The 16,199-nt window shown below is 33.1% G+C and overlaps 1 protein-coding gene across 6 annotated transcripts in view; it reads right to left on the bottom strand.

Moving 5' to 3' along the window:
* LOC114944077 (uncharacterized) overlaps positions 1 to 16,199 on the bottom strand; it is a 78,339-nt gene that overhangs the window by 37,756 nt on the left and 24,384 nt on the right. For 2 of the 6 annotated variants that reach the window (XM_085482381.1, XM_085482382.1), the window contains exons 2-3: positions 6,355 to 6,759; positions 1,640 to 1,785 (exon numbers count right to left, since the gene is read on the bottom strand). In XM_085482381.1, coding sequence (XP_085338507.1) covers positions 1,640 to 1,784 — 145 coding nt within the window. In that variant the 5' untranslated portion in view covers position 1,785; positions 6,355 to 6,759. Of the gene's footprint in view, positions 1 to 1,639; positions 1,786 to 6,354; positions 6,795 to 16,199 lie in introns of all 6 variants that reach the window. The other 4 variants (XM_085482379.1, XM_085482380.1, XM_085482383.1 and 1 more) reach the window with 4 other exon arrangements.

Here is a 16,199-nt window from a genome sequence, read left to right as displayed (position 1 = left end):
CGCTGCATCGAGAGCGATCTTTATTTCGCTCGTAGCAACGCAATTTTCGCGGTGATGTATACTTCGAAAATGTGTTAATCTCGCGCGATGATAAATTTACCCATCGCCACGGGGAACGGTATCAATCGTCAGAGACGTGCGATATACGACGCCGAATGCATCATGAATTTTTCCATAATATATACATGAAAACGTGGCATACGATATTAATGAGTTTAATGAATCTAATAAGTACTATTATTATTATAGTAAAACATGCTGTAAGCAAACATTTCGTTGAACTGAACGAAAATCGTGATAAAAATCAGAAATAAAATTTGAAATTTTGCATATTGCGCGACTGCACGTGACACAAAATGCAGTTAATTATGTATTATACTTTTCAACCGTTTGTGAAAAGATATGAATAATTAATTTAATAAATTCACACCATTAATTACACATGCGCATGCATACTAAAATGTATAATGATATGCACTAATTGAATGTATAACGTGTAAATGAGTAGATATTTCGTTTCCACTTTTATTGCACATGTAGTTCTTTTCATTATTTTTCAAAATTAGTTTTCTAGGCAGTCCAAATTCTAGCATAGCCTGTACAGTCTTTCTCGAAACATACGCGTTTTTAAAATCTATAATATTTTTCAATATCATGGTATCATCTTTTTTAGTATTTGTCTCGCGGAGGCGGAATTTTTCGATCATTTTACTGCAACAAACTGATATTTCTAATTTTGAAATTTGACATTAATTTTTTATATAATCTTATAAAAACCAAATTACAAAATTAAAGTAATATATAAATGTGATAATATTAGTAATAATTATATTAGACTAATAAAATTATTATTATCGACAATTCATCATTAGAAATGAATGATTACATAGACAGCGAATAATGACGACGATAAAAAGGAATGATTTAATTGGATGAATTCTTCTGATTTTTCTCTTTCGGGGAAAAAGAAACCCCTGCCTAACTTTCTTCGATGTATCATCAATCACGTAACTCGGTCGCCGAGGATTTTTGGCGCCAGAGGGTAGATGAGGTGAACGGATACGATTTTTATAGCACACCCTGTCACATGGAAAGCATTTTTTCGGTACCGCCTACGGTCATCGATGCGCGACATAAAACATATAAAAGAAATATACTTCATATATAAGAGGACTGCCTCGTCAGAGCATGACGCTGTTTCATGCTATGACCTTCGGGGCACCCTAAATGCTAAGAAGTAATGATGCAAGAAGAAGTTGATGTAATCGAGCATGGATTATCCGTAATATCTTTTACATGATGAAATATTTAAGAGGTCGTCAATGTGCGTATTTAGCGGAAACATTGTGGCTATGTAATGTTTCGTAAAATTTTATTAGTTTATGCGTGAAAAACATGGATCGTAAAAATGAAAAGTATAGAATATTTTTATCGGAATATTATAGATATAATATTGTGAAAAGAAATGATTATAGCTTCTTTAGTAATTCTCTATTAATAATAATAATACTAACGATTACAGAACGTAATATAAAATTATTATTTGGTAATTATGAAGTAGTGACAAGTAGTGAAAGAAGCATTTCTTTTTTTCTAATAAATTTATATGTATAATCAAAATACATAATTTCCGACTTACTTGAAAGAAAGAGATCCTGGAGGGCCTGGGCAGCCTGGCAGAGGAGAGCCCATGTTTCTGCAGCAGCGAGTCCTGTGCCTCGCAGGGTAAGAACATCCCCTGCCACTACTGGGAGTTCTGGGAGTTCGGTCAGCTCCGTTGGCATTCTGTAAAAGAAAATGTTTTAACATAATTAATACTTCATAATTATTGAATAGTTGAAATATAAAATTTAATCACATAGATGGTCTTTATATTAGGCGGCCTTACAACGAAAAAAAATGTAAAAATACAATTTTCTAAAATTGTAAATTGAAAATATTAGTCAAAAATATTAGTCGAAAATTGTTGGGTAAAGATTTCGCTACTGGGGTATTTTATTTTGGTTTACACGATAAACACGTGCAGGATCGAAGAAATGACAGTGTGCTAATGTACTTCACACATCCTGTGTCTCGAATAAACAAATACAAACACGTCGAGGTGTGCATATGAAGCTATCGGGCTTGTTGCTTGCTCAGTCTCGTTTATATTAGCTCCTTTGTTCGTCGGATGTGTCGCCGTGGTTTGATGTACTAGACTAGGGAATGAGCTACCTACCATTTTGCAAATGTTATGTTCCTTCATTTTCCTGACACCATATCGTATAATATATCATAGAAGCGCGGAAAAGATTTTGATTGCAAAAACAAATTTATAATTATACATGATGTAATTTTACTATTATCAAAAATATCTTTTCTATCGAAACTTGACGCAAACGTAGTTTTGACAAGATTGGTTTAAATCATATTTTTCTGATCTCTATATTAATATTATTTAATATTACATTATATTTTTATATAAAAGACTCTTCAAATATTATTCCAAAATATTTTAAATATTATTTCAAGCATTATTATCAAATTGTTGCACGTATGAGTTTTTATAACGTCGTGAAAATAGAATTAAAAAATGTGTATTGTTTCATAAATAATGCTTTTCCGATCAAAATTGACAAGTTGTATTCAGGGTATATTTTTTTGCGGTTCATTTTTTGGAAATAAGGGATACGCGCAAATTTATCGATCAAAAGTGAAAAATTCCGCAATTTTCCGCGAATTTATTTTTAAATCAAAAGCGCGGCGATGCGACCGTCGTGATTCTTCTTTGTCTCTGTCCGCATACAGAGCTAGCAGCCGCGAATCTCGACGTCATATGCACATCCCGAAGAACAATCAACAGATGTGCCGTCGTCACAGAAAACAATAGACGTCAGCTCCATTTTCAGTGATGTTCTCCGCGACTGCTCTTTCAAGCAAAGTAATGCGGGCTATCGTTATCTGCCCTTCGCCGAGCACCCTTCGTTGAGAGAGAGAGAGAGAGCACCCTCCGTTGATTTCTGTTCGACCATGTTATGAGAAAAGAGCTGTGTCTCGTGTACTCGTCTGTCGCGCTTGTTCGTGCGATGCGTGGGTCATGTTTGTGTTGCATCAAAATTTAATACACTATCCAATTATTATGTCGAACTGTTTCACGTGAAAAGTAAGCCGATCAAACGTTGTTATTCCAATCTTATGAAAGAGCTTATCGTAAAGGGCTCAAAGAAACTTTTGAATATTATATATCTATCGTTTTCGTCATAGGGAATAATTAATTGCTATTTTGTGATTATAATTATTATCGTTAAATTATCATCGTTAAATATAATATAAAAAATATCTTTTAGGAAATGGATATTGTCTTATTGGGAGATTATTTTCCATAATAAAAAATAAACGTTTATATAGCAGGTATCTCGAGACGGTCTGATAGTCTGTGAACACGCGCATGCAAGTTTTAGATTATCGAATTTCCAGCAAAAATAGATTTCAGATAGTTCATATCTTTATATATATATATATATATATATATATATATAGACATATATATTATGGTCCCTTGGGTTTCCTTGGGCTTTAAGCTCTTCTGCACTTCTAACTTAGTCAGCTGCGATTGTCCTTTCTATTATGCGATGATCATGCGAAATTTCCACATGAACGAAAACGCGTTCTTTGTTTTCATGCGCGGAACAAATCTGTACAACTCTGCAACAACTTCGATATCGTTCTCGATATTGAACTTTGCGATTAAATTGGCCGATAAAAGAAATAATCGAAATTGCAAATTGTAAATGAGAATAGTCTATATAAGTGAGAAAATACTTTGAAATAACAAATCGCGCTGAAATTATTTTATCATCTCTTTTTTGCGAATTCTACTTTTATTAGGCAGACATTTTTCGATTTTGCAATTTCATTTAATTGACACGACTGTTGGTATGACTATAATTGTGATTAGTTCCATAGCGGGATGGCTGTCAATTTACAGCGCGTCCGACTTTATTCGATCAGGTGTGCGATCGTTCGTTTCACCGACATGTGTATTACGAAGTTATCATCACGAGCAGAAATTTCCCGCTTAGCATGCGCGCATTCACGCTATTTACAAGCGGTTCCCATTAACAAAGTTATAAATCAAACGCAATCTCCCAGGTGTAACTTTCCTGGTGGTATAATTAAGCAGTAATTAAGGCGACGCATTCTCTGGCGCAATTATGATCGCAATTATTTGCAACAAGTAATAAACATCTCGATTAACTCCTCGCTTTAAGTTCATATATGTTGCGATTGTGATGTTTTATTTGATGACACTGGCTTACCGGACATATATATATTGGTATACTATCGTATATTATCTTCAGATCGTTTCCAATCAATGAACCATCGTAAAATATATCGATTTGTCCGATGATGGATATTCGAGTTCGTATATCCTGAAGTTTAAAGTAGCAGATCGTATTGTGACAGTAGGATTTATTGCGGATATTGCTTGGACTGTTTCGTTGTGATATTAATCAAATTTTTTCTTTTATTTGTTAGTCACTGTTTTCGATATTATATTGTCATCGATAGTAAATGTACTTATGTGTGTGTGTGTGTAATATTTTTCTAATTTTTTATTCAATTTTTGCTTATTCTATCATCTTTCAAGATGTATAAATTTATATCAACTCAAATCATTTTAATATTAATGAAATTTTGCTATTTTTTTATTATATGTATACGTGTTCTAATATAATTGACACTTCAACATTAAAAGATAGATAACAAAACAACAAACAACTCAAGTACATATCTCTGCTTTTTTATAGGAAACATCATATGTGCTTTTTTAATCTCATTTTATTGTTGTTGACATTCGCCAAAAAGTTAAAGCAGCATCCAATTTTAAAACTTTCTGCCTTCTTTAATAACACTGTTTGTTCTCTGCAGCATATCGTGTATCAAGTCTGATTTCTTCTGGCAAGTGCTGGAAAGAAACTTTGCTGAAATTAATTTTCTGCGAAAAATATTCTGTTTTACGAAGCTGGGCGCCGGTTTTCCACGGAATTAACTAGCGATAAAGGCGAATATCGGAAATAATTAACGAGCCAATTCGGGTAATAGTGTTAAACTTTTTATTGTACGCAATAAGCAAATAAGCACGCAAGTCGTGTAAAACAAACCAATTTTTCTAAATCTTATTCTTCAAAAATGTATCTTTGTTTTTTTATATATTCATATATTTGATTGATATTTATTTATTGTCTGACGTACATATTTATTAAATCTACCAGCGCATATAACGAATTTCTAAATTAATTTTCTTCAGTTTTATAAAGTTCAATATTTAAAAATAATTCGATCTTATTTTTTATTTTTATAATATCTAATTTATAATTATTACTAGCACATACACATACATATTATAATTATCATTTTAGGTATAAACTATATTTTTTAATTAAGCTCCGAATGTGACACACTACATTCGAATGTTCTATATATATTTTAGTATTCTCGACCATGAATAGACAAACCATTCATGCAACTCGGTCACCTTTTATGCAATGCCCAAAGCAGAACTTGAGCGTAGAATTATGCAATATTCGAATTCGGTCAGTTTAAAGAGGCAACCTTGAATGCTTTTGACAGATCCGATACTTCATCCAAGTTCCGATAATCGATTTCAGCTAATCAGATGTGCATTGAATATTCTCCATTTATTGCAACGGTTCATCGAACATCATTATTAATTTTCGTTACTATCCCCGTTTATTTCTAAATCGTTAAATCCGGTACAACGAAAACACTGGTGCAGCAGATCGGGAAAATGCGCGTACAATAAACACACTCGTTACGAGTAATCGTGGAAGCAGGGGCGTTTAATTAGCGGACAATCGGTTAGCATTGACGAGCAGCTGCAATTCCGTGTGATTTAATCAGAATGCGAATTAAACTGTAAACGGTGTACAATGCCCGGAAAATTCCATCCGCGCTTGTAATCGAATAAGCATTGTGTGTTGTGCATGTGTGTCGTGACTTTTGCGTTTTCAAATCGAAAACGTCAATAGGGACAATTTAGCCGGGCCCGGTCTACGATATACGATACTCCTTTATAGAACGTAGCAATTCGGTTTGGAAATTGATTTTCGGATACGGAACGGTGGTTCACATCGGTTATTCATGAGTCGCGTCGAGATTCCAACTATAGTCAGCTATATCGCGATTGACAGATAATCAGCTGATTCGCGCGCGCGCGCGCTTTTCGCACTATATTCTTATATAAGGCGTGTTTCAAAATTCACTGCCAGCGCTGAAAAAATACTATAAAATACGTAGCGTGAACTATGGATTTTCAGCACTGGTGGTGAATTTTTTGAAAGCCATACTCACCTTACACATTGTCGATCGGCGCATCATAGCGCGGTGGCGTCCGCGCCGTGATGATCTCATGTGGCGCGAAAGCATGCGCTCGAGTACCGGGCAGGTAGTATACGAGACAGGAGACCCCGACGAGGAACAGGAAAAACAGGAACACGAGATCGAACATCAGTAGGGAGTTCAAGGTCATCAGCTGCATCGTGCGCGTGCAACTCGCTCCACCATTACACGCGTCCACCCACGCACCAACCAACCCGTTGCGTATATCACTACCTATTTTCTCTCTTTTCCTTCTCTCTTTATTTCATCACGTGTATACTCCCGTCTTTCTCTTCTTAGTTTGTTCGATCGAAACTTTTCACGGGTCTTTCGGTGTTCGAAGATGTGTTTAACTTGGATAAAAACGGCTTTACTTAACTGCGAACGTAGCAATCGCTAATTTTTCTATAAAACTGTTATATGTATCGTATATATTTTTTTAGATAATTGTTTTACAATTTGAAAGGATAATAGTGAAAGTTAATTTAATATTAAGAAAAAATTAAATTGCGTGAAAAGTTTCACTGTGTGAAAGCTAATAAAATATTATATCTAAAAAATTTTTTTTTCTTATTAGATTACAACGTTGTTAATATTCCATTAGATGTATACTCTCGTCTTAGTTTGTTCGATCGAAACTTCACGAGTCTTCGGCGTTCGAGATGTGTTTAACTTGGATAAACACGGCTTTACTCAATTACGGACGTAGCAATCGCTAATTTTTCTACAAACTGTTATACATATTATATATTTCTTAGATAATTATTTTACAATTTTAAAGAATAATTATAAGTTAATTCAATATTTTAAGAAAGAATTGAATTGCGTAAAAAATTTCACTGTGTGACAATTAATGAAATATTATATCTAAAAAAAATTTTTTTTCTCGGATTATATCGTTGTTAATATTCATGCTGCTAAATTTGGAGTGAAACGTTTTGATGCGATAAAGTTAAAAAAAAAAATAAAGTTTTTAATACTATAGAGAAAAAGCAATTAGTGAGCAATCAAAAGTATACACTCGAACACTATAAACGTAAACGAGAATGAAAGTAATGGAACGGTTTTTTTTTTGTTTTTACAATAGAACCTCGAACCTTTTCAAAACTAAAACTCGCCTTGCAATTATACGACTATTGACGACGTAGAGTATGCCGACAACAGCAACGAGATAATTGGATTTCCCACGAATTATTATTGAAAGTTATCAAAGCCAGTCGCGTCGGAATCGGCGAGTCGTCGTCACGCATTACGAATAATCACATAGGATAGGAATGCACATGTATCGATATCGACAAATTATGGATCTTTGCATCAGCATAAACGCGAAATAATTAGTCTCATTATCAATTTCATTTATCTAAGCGCATTTTGCCGCTCGGATAGTGATTCGCGTCACTTCAATGTAATTTTAATTATCATTGATACCCTTCGACTTGTACATAATTCGCGTACCAGAGAAAAGATCATTAAGTCTCGCCCATTGGAAATTAATTTCATGGATAGAATCGTCTAAATAATACGTAACTTTTGTGTCAAAAAGAAAAAAATTTGGAAATAAAAAAGCAGAATTTTTTTTTGATATTAAAGGCATACATTATATTATGATACTGTTAAATATTCAAGATTCATAAGGAAAAGTTTTCAAGAGCAGTTCGTATAACGAATTAAACGAATTTCACAATTGCGCGCATTTCCATTATCGAATAAATTGCATAGGGATATCACATGAGTTTTATATACGATCAGCTTTATTCTACTCGTATATAAAACTCGCGAGATATCCTATGCTATTCATCCGATAATGGAAATGCGTACGATTGTAAAATTCGTTTAATTTGTTATGAACTGTTCTTTGAAACTTTTCTTTATGAGTAATTAATTAAGTATAATGTTTTGAATTTAAAAATGCTGATCTATGTTTCTTACATTTTTTTTGACAAAAATTACATCTTATTTTAATGATTTTAATTAAATTTCTTTCCAATAGGTGAAAATTAATGATTTTTTATCTGATAAATGGCATTGACGACATTTCAACGATCTCTTTGATACTTCTTTATATAAGTTTTATTTCGAGATAATTGCCACTAGAATCTCGCGGAAAAGATAGATAAATCAAATACATTGCTCAAGGGTTTATTTAGTTCGTTTAGCTGATATGTCTGACGAAGTGAGAGGCTACCTGATCTTTTTTCGGTACAATAGCCACGAGCAATTGAAAGCGCTAACAATACAGCGGAACGCTTTAAGGGCAGAAGACAGTGAACGAGCCAATTGACGAGAATTAGTTGCAGTTTTGAGCTAACAATAAGATATGTTCCGCATCACATCGAGCATTATTCGACTGAGAGAATATAGATCACACATACAAATTCCAAGTCACAAACCTTAATGAGGGATTTTTTGCGATCTGCGATTTAAAGAGAGTTTAATACATAATTTATAAAGCCGGGTTAGTAGTCGTATTTAATAATAAAATATATTTCGATCTCTTCGTTCTATAATAGTTGTGGTCACGACAGGATTATGATATCGAAAATATATTCGGAGTTTTCAATTCTTTCTTTTTTTTTTCTCCCCGAATCTACTACGTCGAGTGGTCGAATCGTGGACGAAGGATTGCCCGTATCGACATCGCTGTATGCGGTCGAGTGATTTTCCAGTTACGCAAATTTTCCAGTATCCACCGGCATGTTCAGTGGGTCTGGGCGATGCGCCGACTACCGGCGGAAATTTACGGGATGACATAATTTCCGCGCGACCCGATGCGCCCAAAAGGCGGTCCTCATCCTCGCGTCAATCGCCCATCCGTTTCTCGGAACACCCAGGAAAATTCGTGAATCATTGTCTGCGGAAACGCGAGAATCGTAGTTCGATATGGCAAAATGTCTTTCGCGGTAGTATTTTTTTCCTATCGCATTTATCGTCGTTTTGCTGTGAAATTATCACGGATTGAAAATACACTGCTAAAAAATTTAATATTTTTTTAAATGTTTTAAAATATATAATATATAATATTATATTTTAAAATGTATAAAAATAAATGTATTGGATCTATTCTTATAATTAAATTTGTCTGCCTTACGTCTCTATTAGGTTCTTTAAGTAGTGTAAAATTTTTTATAGATTGCAAAATAGAAAAGTAGTAATCGAATAGCACTGCAAATTAATTCAGAGGTACTATTAACGAACTGCGGAAGCTCTTCGTTCGCGGTCTCATTGGTCTCCATATCTCATTAAAATCAGGAAGTCGCTTGGGTTCTTAATGAAGCTTCAGTAAAAAGAATTAGCCTCGCTTTTCTCTTATCACATTTCTTTCATTGTTGCATTCAACCTGGTGCGAAGATTTTATTTGACTTCAAGAATCAAAAATTCAACTATTTAAAATCTAACATTGTTATCTGAATTAATCAATCTTCAAATTCTGAGAAAATATATATTTTTGTTTTATATTATTTTTTTATATTTTTGTAACATGGTTTATTGTTGAAATTACAAAACTAAGATAGAAATAATGTAAAAAAAACTTTGTTTTTTTAAGGCAACGTTTCCTAAAATTGCCACTTTTGTTCAAAGTTATTTTAGAAAAATAGTATTAAAATAGAAAATAATATTTTTCCAAATTAATTTTAATTGACTTTCAATAAAATGTAACATCATATAATGAATGTGATCGTATATACAGAACGCGAAAGATAAAATCGCAGTCGAAAAATAAACACTCTCCTTTTCATTCAGTCCTTTTTATTTTCTCATGCTCATTCACTTCCTACTGTATTTGCAAAGTCACTTCCTTTACTTTCTCCTTAAAAGAAGATAAATTCTCATGGAAAGATTGATAGAAGCAGTGCGAAAAGATATCTCGATATTTACTTTTCAACGACACATCTTTTCTAAGAGCATAATTTTTTATTTTTGTATATAATGGAAAAGCATTTTCGTGTACAATCCACCTCCATTAAAAATTATTTAAAATTTGCTGATAAAATTTAATACATTTTGCATGAAATGGCACAATAATTTTTTTTTTAATAAGGTACAATTATTTTTTTAACAAAATATGTCAACATTCATTCAATATTTGTGTTGCAAAAATGTAATTCTAATTAAATCCTAATTAATAATCTTAAAAAGTAAAGTAGTTTTTCGACATTTTAAAAATTATATTCAGACCTTTTTTTAATTATTGATAGAATAAATGGAAGATGAAATAATGACGTTTTTGCATTTCGAGAAAAAAAGATTATGATTACTTTTCTCGCATAATTTAATTTCATTTTTTTACGATACCGACAAATTAATAAAAGTTGATTAAAGGGGATAATATCTGTTTTAATTTCGTTTAGAAATGTTTCAGGATGAGATTGTTTTCGTGATAATACTTATTCTCTCAGAAGATTCTTTCATAAATCGCACCATTTCCGCAGGGAATGATTACTATGGGAGTCGATTCATGGGAGCCTAAATTCCCCTAAATTCTCGTTCACTCTCTGCGAAATCTCACGACACCTCCTTTTATTTTTTTCTGATAAAGGTTTTTGTGTAGTTGAGCAAAAATGTCGACAGGCTTTTTTATCTCGTATCAGCAGAAATAGCATGTTATTTCCTCTCTTCCCTTTTTTATATCACATATTTAAATGGAAACTGAATAAAAGAATAGGAGTCTCTATAATAATCTACAGATGATCGAAAAAAAAACGAACAAATATTGTTTGACAAAAGAAATTTGTATCTCCAACCATCGATTAATTTCTATTCGTCGGAGAGCTCATCTTGCAAAATGCTCCAGTTATGCATGCGGTCGCTTCTTCGTGCAATTTGCACGATGATCTTTCTTTTTTTAGCTTTTAATTCCTCTGAAATTCCACGTGAAATGTCATACTTTATTCTCTCGCTAACAAATTGCGACTATATATTACATATAGAACTGTCTTCTGAAAAATATTTTTTCTAACAAGCTCTTATTTTTAATTTATTTTGAGTAAATAAGTTTTAAATTATATAAATGTGAATTTTAAACAACAGTGTCGTATATTTCAAAAGCACAATATTTTAGAATATTTTGGGGTATTTTTAGAAACTTATTACAGTATTGTGATTACACTTTTTGAGATGAAGAAATATCGCATGTAATATAAGAATTATGACAAAAGCGATATATTTGTGAATCTAGGAAGAATGAATTTTTCTTCTTCTTAATGTTACAATATTGTCATGCTTATATTTTTGGTAATCAGTTATCGTTGTTCTCGTGACGTTAATTGCCAATTAAAATTGGGCGGCCTTTCTGGTGATTTTTTTCTTTTAAGATTTGTTGTCCTTTATTCTCATAAATCTTTCCTCTCTCATCCTACTTACACAGTGCGTCTACACAAAGCTTTAGGACTATATTAATTAAAAATAATAAATCTTACAAAAGTACCGCAAATCTTGTCTAGTCTTCAACACAATACCCTTCTAGTAATATACATCGATTTTTTCCATGAATGCACAGTACACATCTTTTTATTGTTCTCAGTACTTTCATTTCCCCAGTCCTGAATATTCTGTTTATTATTACGGTGTAACCTTTTGTTTAGATTTTTGCATTGTAGTGGTTAGCTATTGTTATATACATTATGTCTTAATAATAGAGACAAGTATGCTGCACCTTGATGTTTTTGGTGAAATGTATAAAGTAATTTTTGCACGTCATTTTCTGATTCCGCAATAAGCATAATGACATTCGCATAATATAAATAAACTCACTGATTGTTAAATAGATATTTGATTTATTTAGATAGATAGTTTTTAGATAGACGGCGACGATGATTTTATTCATGATAAGATTTAATACGATTTTGTGTTTAGGCTGTTGAATGCCTCTGCGGTTTCGTTCGTTAATTGATCACCCATGAATGAATTCCACACGTCGGCGAAAAAATTCAATTTGCGGTTCGTGTTGGAAAGTTGCGGGAAACCGAGCGCGTTGATGAAAAATGCTAAAAGTAATGATAAAGCTACAGGAAGGTTATTGTTGCACGACACGACGCGACGGAAAGCATATGAGATTTTCTACAGAGGTTCATTACCGAGTTTGTTATCGCGATATTAATTATCATGGCAATCGTAGCAGCTAGCATGAAATAAAGTAAGAGAGTGAGAACGTTATTCTGAATTGGCCGTGAGGCGAAATAAAGAAAAATAATCTCACGTGAAACGAGCTTTGTTGCCAGTTCAACGTTTCGGTAAAAAAATAAAAAAAAATCGATTTTGAATATATTGCGCATAGATAGGAAATATCCATTTGGTGCCATTACTCGAATGAATGAAATAAAAGATCAAATCGCGAACAATTTATATCCTGCAGAAAACATCCTAGGCAAAAAAATCGAAACGGTTCAATTTAGTACAGGATTAAATAATGAGAGACTCAATTGCCTTTTATAGGCTCCTTTAATTTAAGATTAAAATTTTAAGAAAAGACAATAATAGAGCGTTCGAATAAAATAAATCTGCTTTATATCATGCATCAAATATATATTCTCTCACGTATTTTTGTATCGTGATAAGGCTGCACCTACATATTTCGTGTTCACACACGTTATCAATGCTGCTAATAATCTCTGCCATTCCAATTCTATCTCTGACCGTGTTAATGTGACTTACATTTTCCGCTGCGCGAATTATAATTTTCTACGAAGAATAATGTACTGGAAATTCGATAAGGAATTCGAGCTGCTTCTCCTCCCGGTTTGGCGACTTACGGAACCGACCGTTTTGTTCAGCATCCGGTGCGCAAATGCACACGGCATAATTTCTAGGGTCGCGCTACTTTGTGAAGGCGCTATCTTTAATTCCCGCGTGAAATTAAATTATCGCGATCCACCACTGGAAATTATGACGTCGCGGTTCGTTTAACGCGCGTTCGCGTATCGCGCGCGTCAGCCACTTTTTCTGTAACTCCAACAAGCCACCTTCGCTCGAAATTGTCCATATATGCACCTCTTATTTAATCGTACCGCAGAGATCGTTTCATGTAAAAATTTTTCATGCTTCTTGACATCCATTCCTTCAGTTTGGAAACGCGGTTGAAGCATAATTTCGTCGTTCACGAAGAGTTAAACTGAAAAGTATCCTCGACATTGACAGTATAAAACTTAAATTACATTTTGCCAAAGAAAGAAAAACTGTTTTTAACATCTTTTGAACAGGACCATACCATACCATATAAATTGGTTTTTTTTTACATCTGTTACTATTTTTTATTTTTTCTCTCAATCATTTTTTATTTTCTCCATTTTTCGTCTATATTAAAAATCCATTTCTGTAATATTCGATATTTTTCCTCTTTTTTAGTGACCAGATTTTAAAAATTGTAGATAGCAATATGCTTTTAAATAGGTATGTTATATATGTATAATTTGATATTCAATATTTATATATTACTATTTATATCATTCTCTCCCTATTTGTATATAAATTAAAAATCTACAATAGATTGTTTTGCGCGCAAATTAGAAAATACCATAGAAATTAATTTGAAGTAATTTCCCATTCTAAAAGCGTGCGGATAAAAACGTTTTCGATAAACACAGAAAAAGATCGTCGTGCTGCATTCGCGGGAAAAATTGACTGCGAAAAACATCGTCTTTAACGTCAAGTAGACGCGTATTTGTCAGCGGTAGATTCGCTGAAGCGTAACAATCGGAAGCTAAAAGGAAAAAGGAAACCCTAACATCGAAGAAAGCTGTTTAATAAAATCTCGAGACCGCAAAATTGTACGATTTATTTAACGATGAAATCAAAATCGATCGTATATCACCGCATATCGCGCGCAAAACTTTTCTCACGTGACGCGCATCGTTATCTAATTAGGCCGACAGAGAGATTCATGCCCGCGAAATTCATGATATCGAACGCAGTAGTTGCGCTATAATGCAATAATTGCACATTTGCTACATAAATTCATACTTAACAAATTGCTATATCGTTATAAATAAATGCTAAATTGCCTGTGTATCTGTAATTCAAAAATAAAACGTACTTTACTTTCTAATTTTATCATATTTATATGTGATTGCAATTAATGAGATATTTTATTTCGAGAATTCATCGAACAATTTGACAATAAAAATTGATAAATATTATTTTTATAATTTAATTCACGTAAAAGAATAAAACAGATTTTAAAATCTGTTTCTTTTTCTCTTTAAATAGTATATTTAAATTTTATTAAATTTATTACACATATAATTGTTATAAATTTAAATTAAATCTGAAATTTTCGAAAAATTTACCAACAACACTTCGTATTATTCGACGTTTTTTTCATAATATTTCCTTTCTCAGAATTTTTACATCTCTATATTACTTCGTTTTATTATATTTCTCGTGCAAGTGCTGACGCATAACCCAAGTTATACACACGTGGATCATAGATTCGTTGAATTGGATGAAGAAAAGAGGCTATGGGAAAGATACGAGTGCAATATGGTACATCAGGATGACAGGTATACCTAGCTGTCACTGCGCATCGAGGATGTTACTTTATACCGGTAATACATCGTTTATCTCGCGGTCTATATCTGTCGCAGCTACTCTGGTAGTAACAGTATAAACCATCCCGAACTTTTCCTTCGTCTCTGCTATTTCGATACATTCGCCCACACACTGCACCGGGGCGAATTCCCTTGAAAATAGTAGGAAAAATACCACGGGAGAAATGTCGAGGAAAAGATCCCTTCGTCGAGTATCATCGGTCACCCCTATTCGCCCTATATTCGCGTATTCTGCGTTGTGTGATCCCGCAAAACCCAAATGTCGTATATTATAACGTTTTCTATCTACTCCCTTCACACATCATTTACCCCGCAATCTATATGCCCTTTTACCTGGACTTTAAATTAGCGTGAATTCTATTCGGGGTTCTTTATTCGATCCGAAATACATTTCTGTCGCAAAAGTAATGATCGCGTCGAACTCGCGTTAAAGTAATTTGTGCCGCTGCAAGAGACGCATTCAAGGTCGATTATTACTGTGAAAATTAATCCAGTTTTCTCGGTACATTAACCAAAGCGCGATAGAAATGAAACGCTATTTTCTCGGATTTTTTTAAACGAGCGCGCAGCGCGGTTGTATAAAATTGTACTTATATTTTTATATATACTTTTTTGCAATTAACTTTCTCTTTTCATTAAGATTCATTTACGATTCGACTCTCGAATAAACGTTTTCAATGTAAAATATTAATATGAGAAGCGATAAAGAAAGTGTCTTATTATTTTTGCGCTCGAATAAACATAACTTTCCACGATAATTTCACGTGTCATTGCATTAATTGTATTAATAAAATATAATGAATACTATTTATATATACGCTACAATATAATGTAATCTACCTTTCTAAAAAATATTTTTTTTACCTAAATTAAGATAATATTAATGCTCTAGAAATTTTGAGAATAATAACAGAAATTTTAGAAAATTTTCCCCCGAAAACAATGAGAACTTTTTTAATTGGACAATGAAAACTTTTTAATGGGTTTATGCGCTTTTCCATCGTAAATATTCTCAGAGTTAAATACATATCATTTCTCTCTTGCATTATATAAATGAGAAAATTGACTAGACTAACGCGACAGGGTTGAACACTAGGATATCCGAGTAACATGACGTAATGCATCCTAGCGCATAGCTACGCTTCGTTTATTGGAATACTATGCAACGAGAGCACATGTCGCGTCATAGACTCGTAAAACACGCGCGTCATGTTTTTAAGTTTGAAAACATGCAACAGCTGCCGAAAGCATATGACGTTTCCCGCCTTTCTTGTT

The sequence above is a fragment of the Nylanderia fulva genome, unplaced genomic scaffold (genome assembly GCF_048542155.1).
Source record: "Nylanderia fulva isolate GAGA-0341 unplaced genomic scaffold, ASM4854215v1 Scaffold20, whole genome shotgun sequence".
Lineage (NCBI taxonomy): Eukaryota > Metazoa > Arthropoda > Insecta > Hymenoptera > Formicidae > Nylanderia > Nylanderia fulva.
The sequence above is the reverse complement of the archived record's forward strand: the minus strand, read 5'-3'. Positions and strand labels throughout refer to the sequence as shown.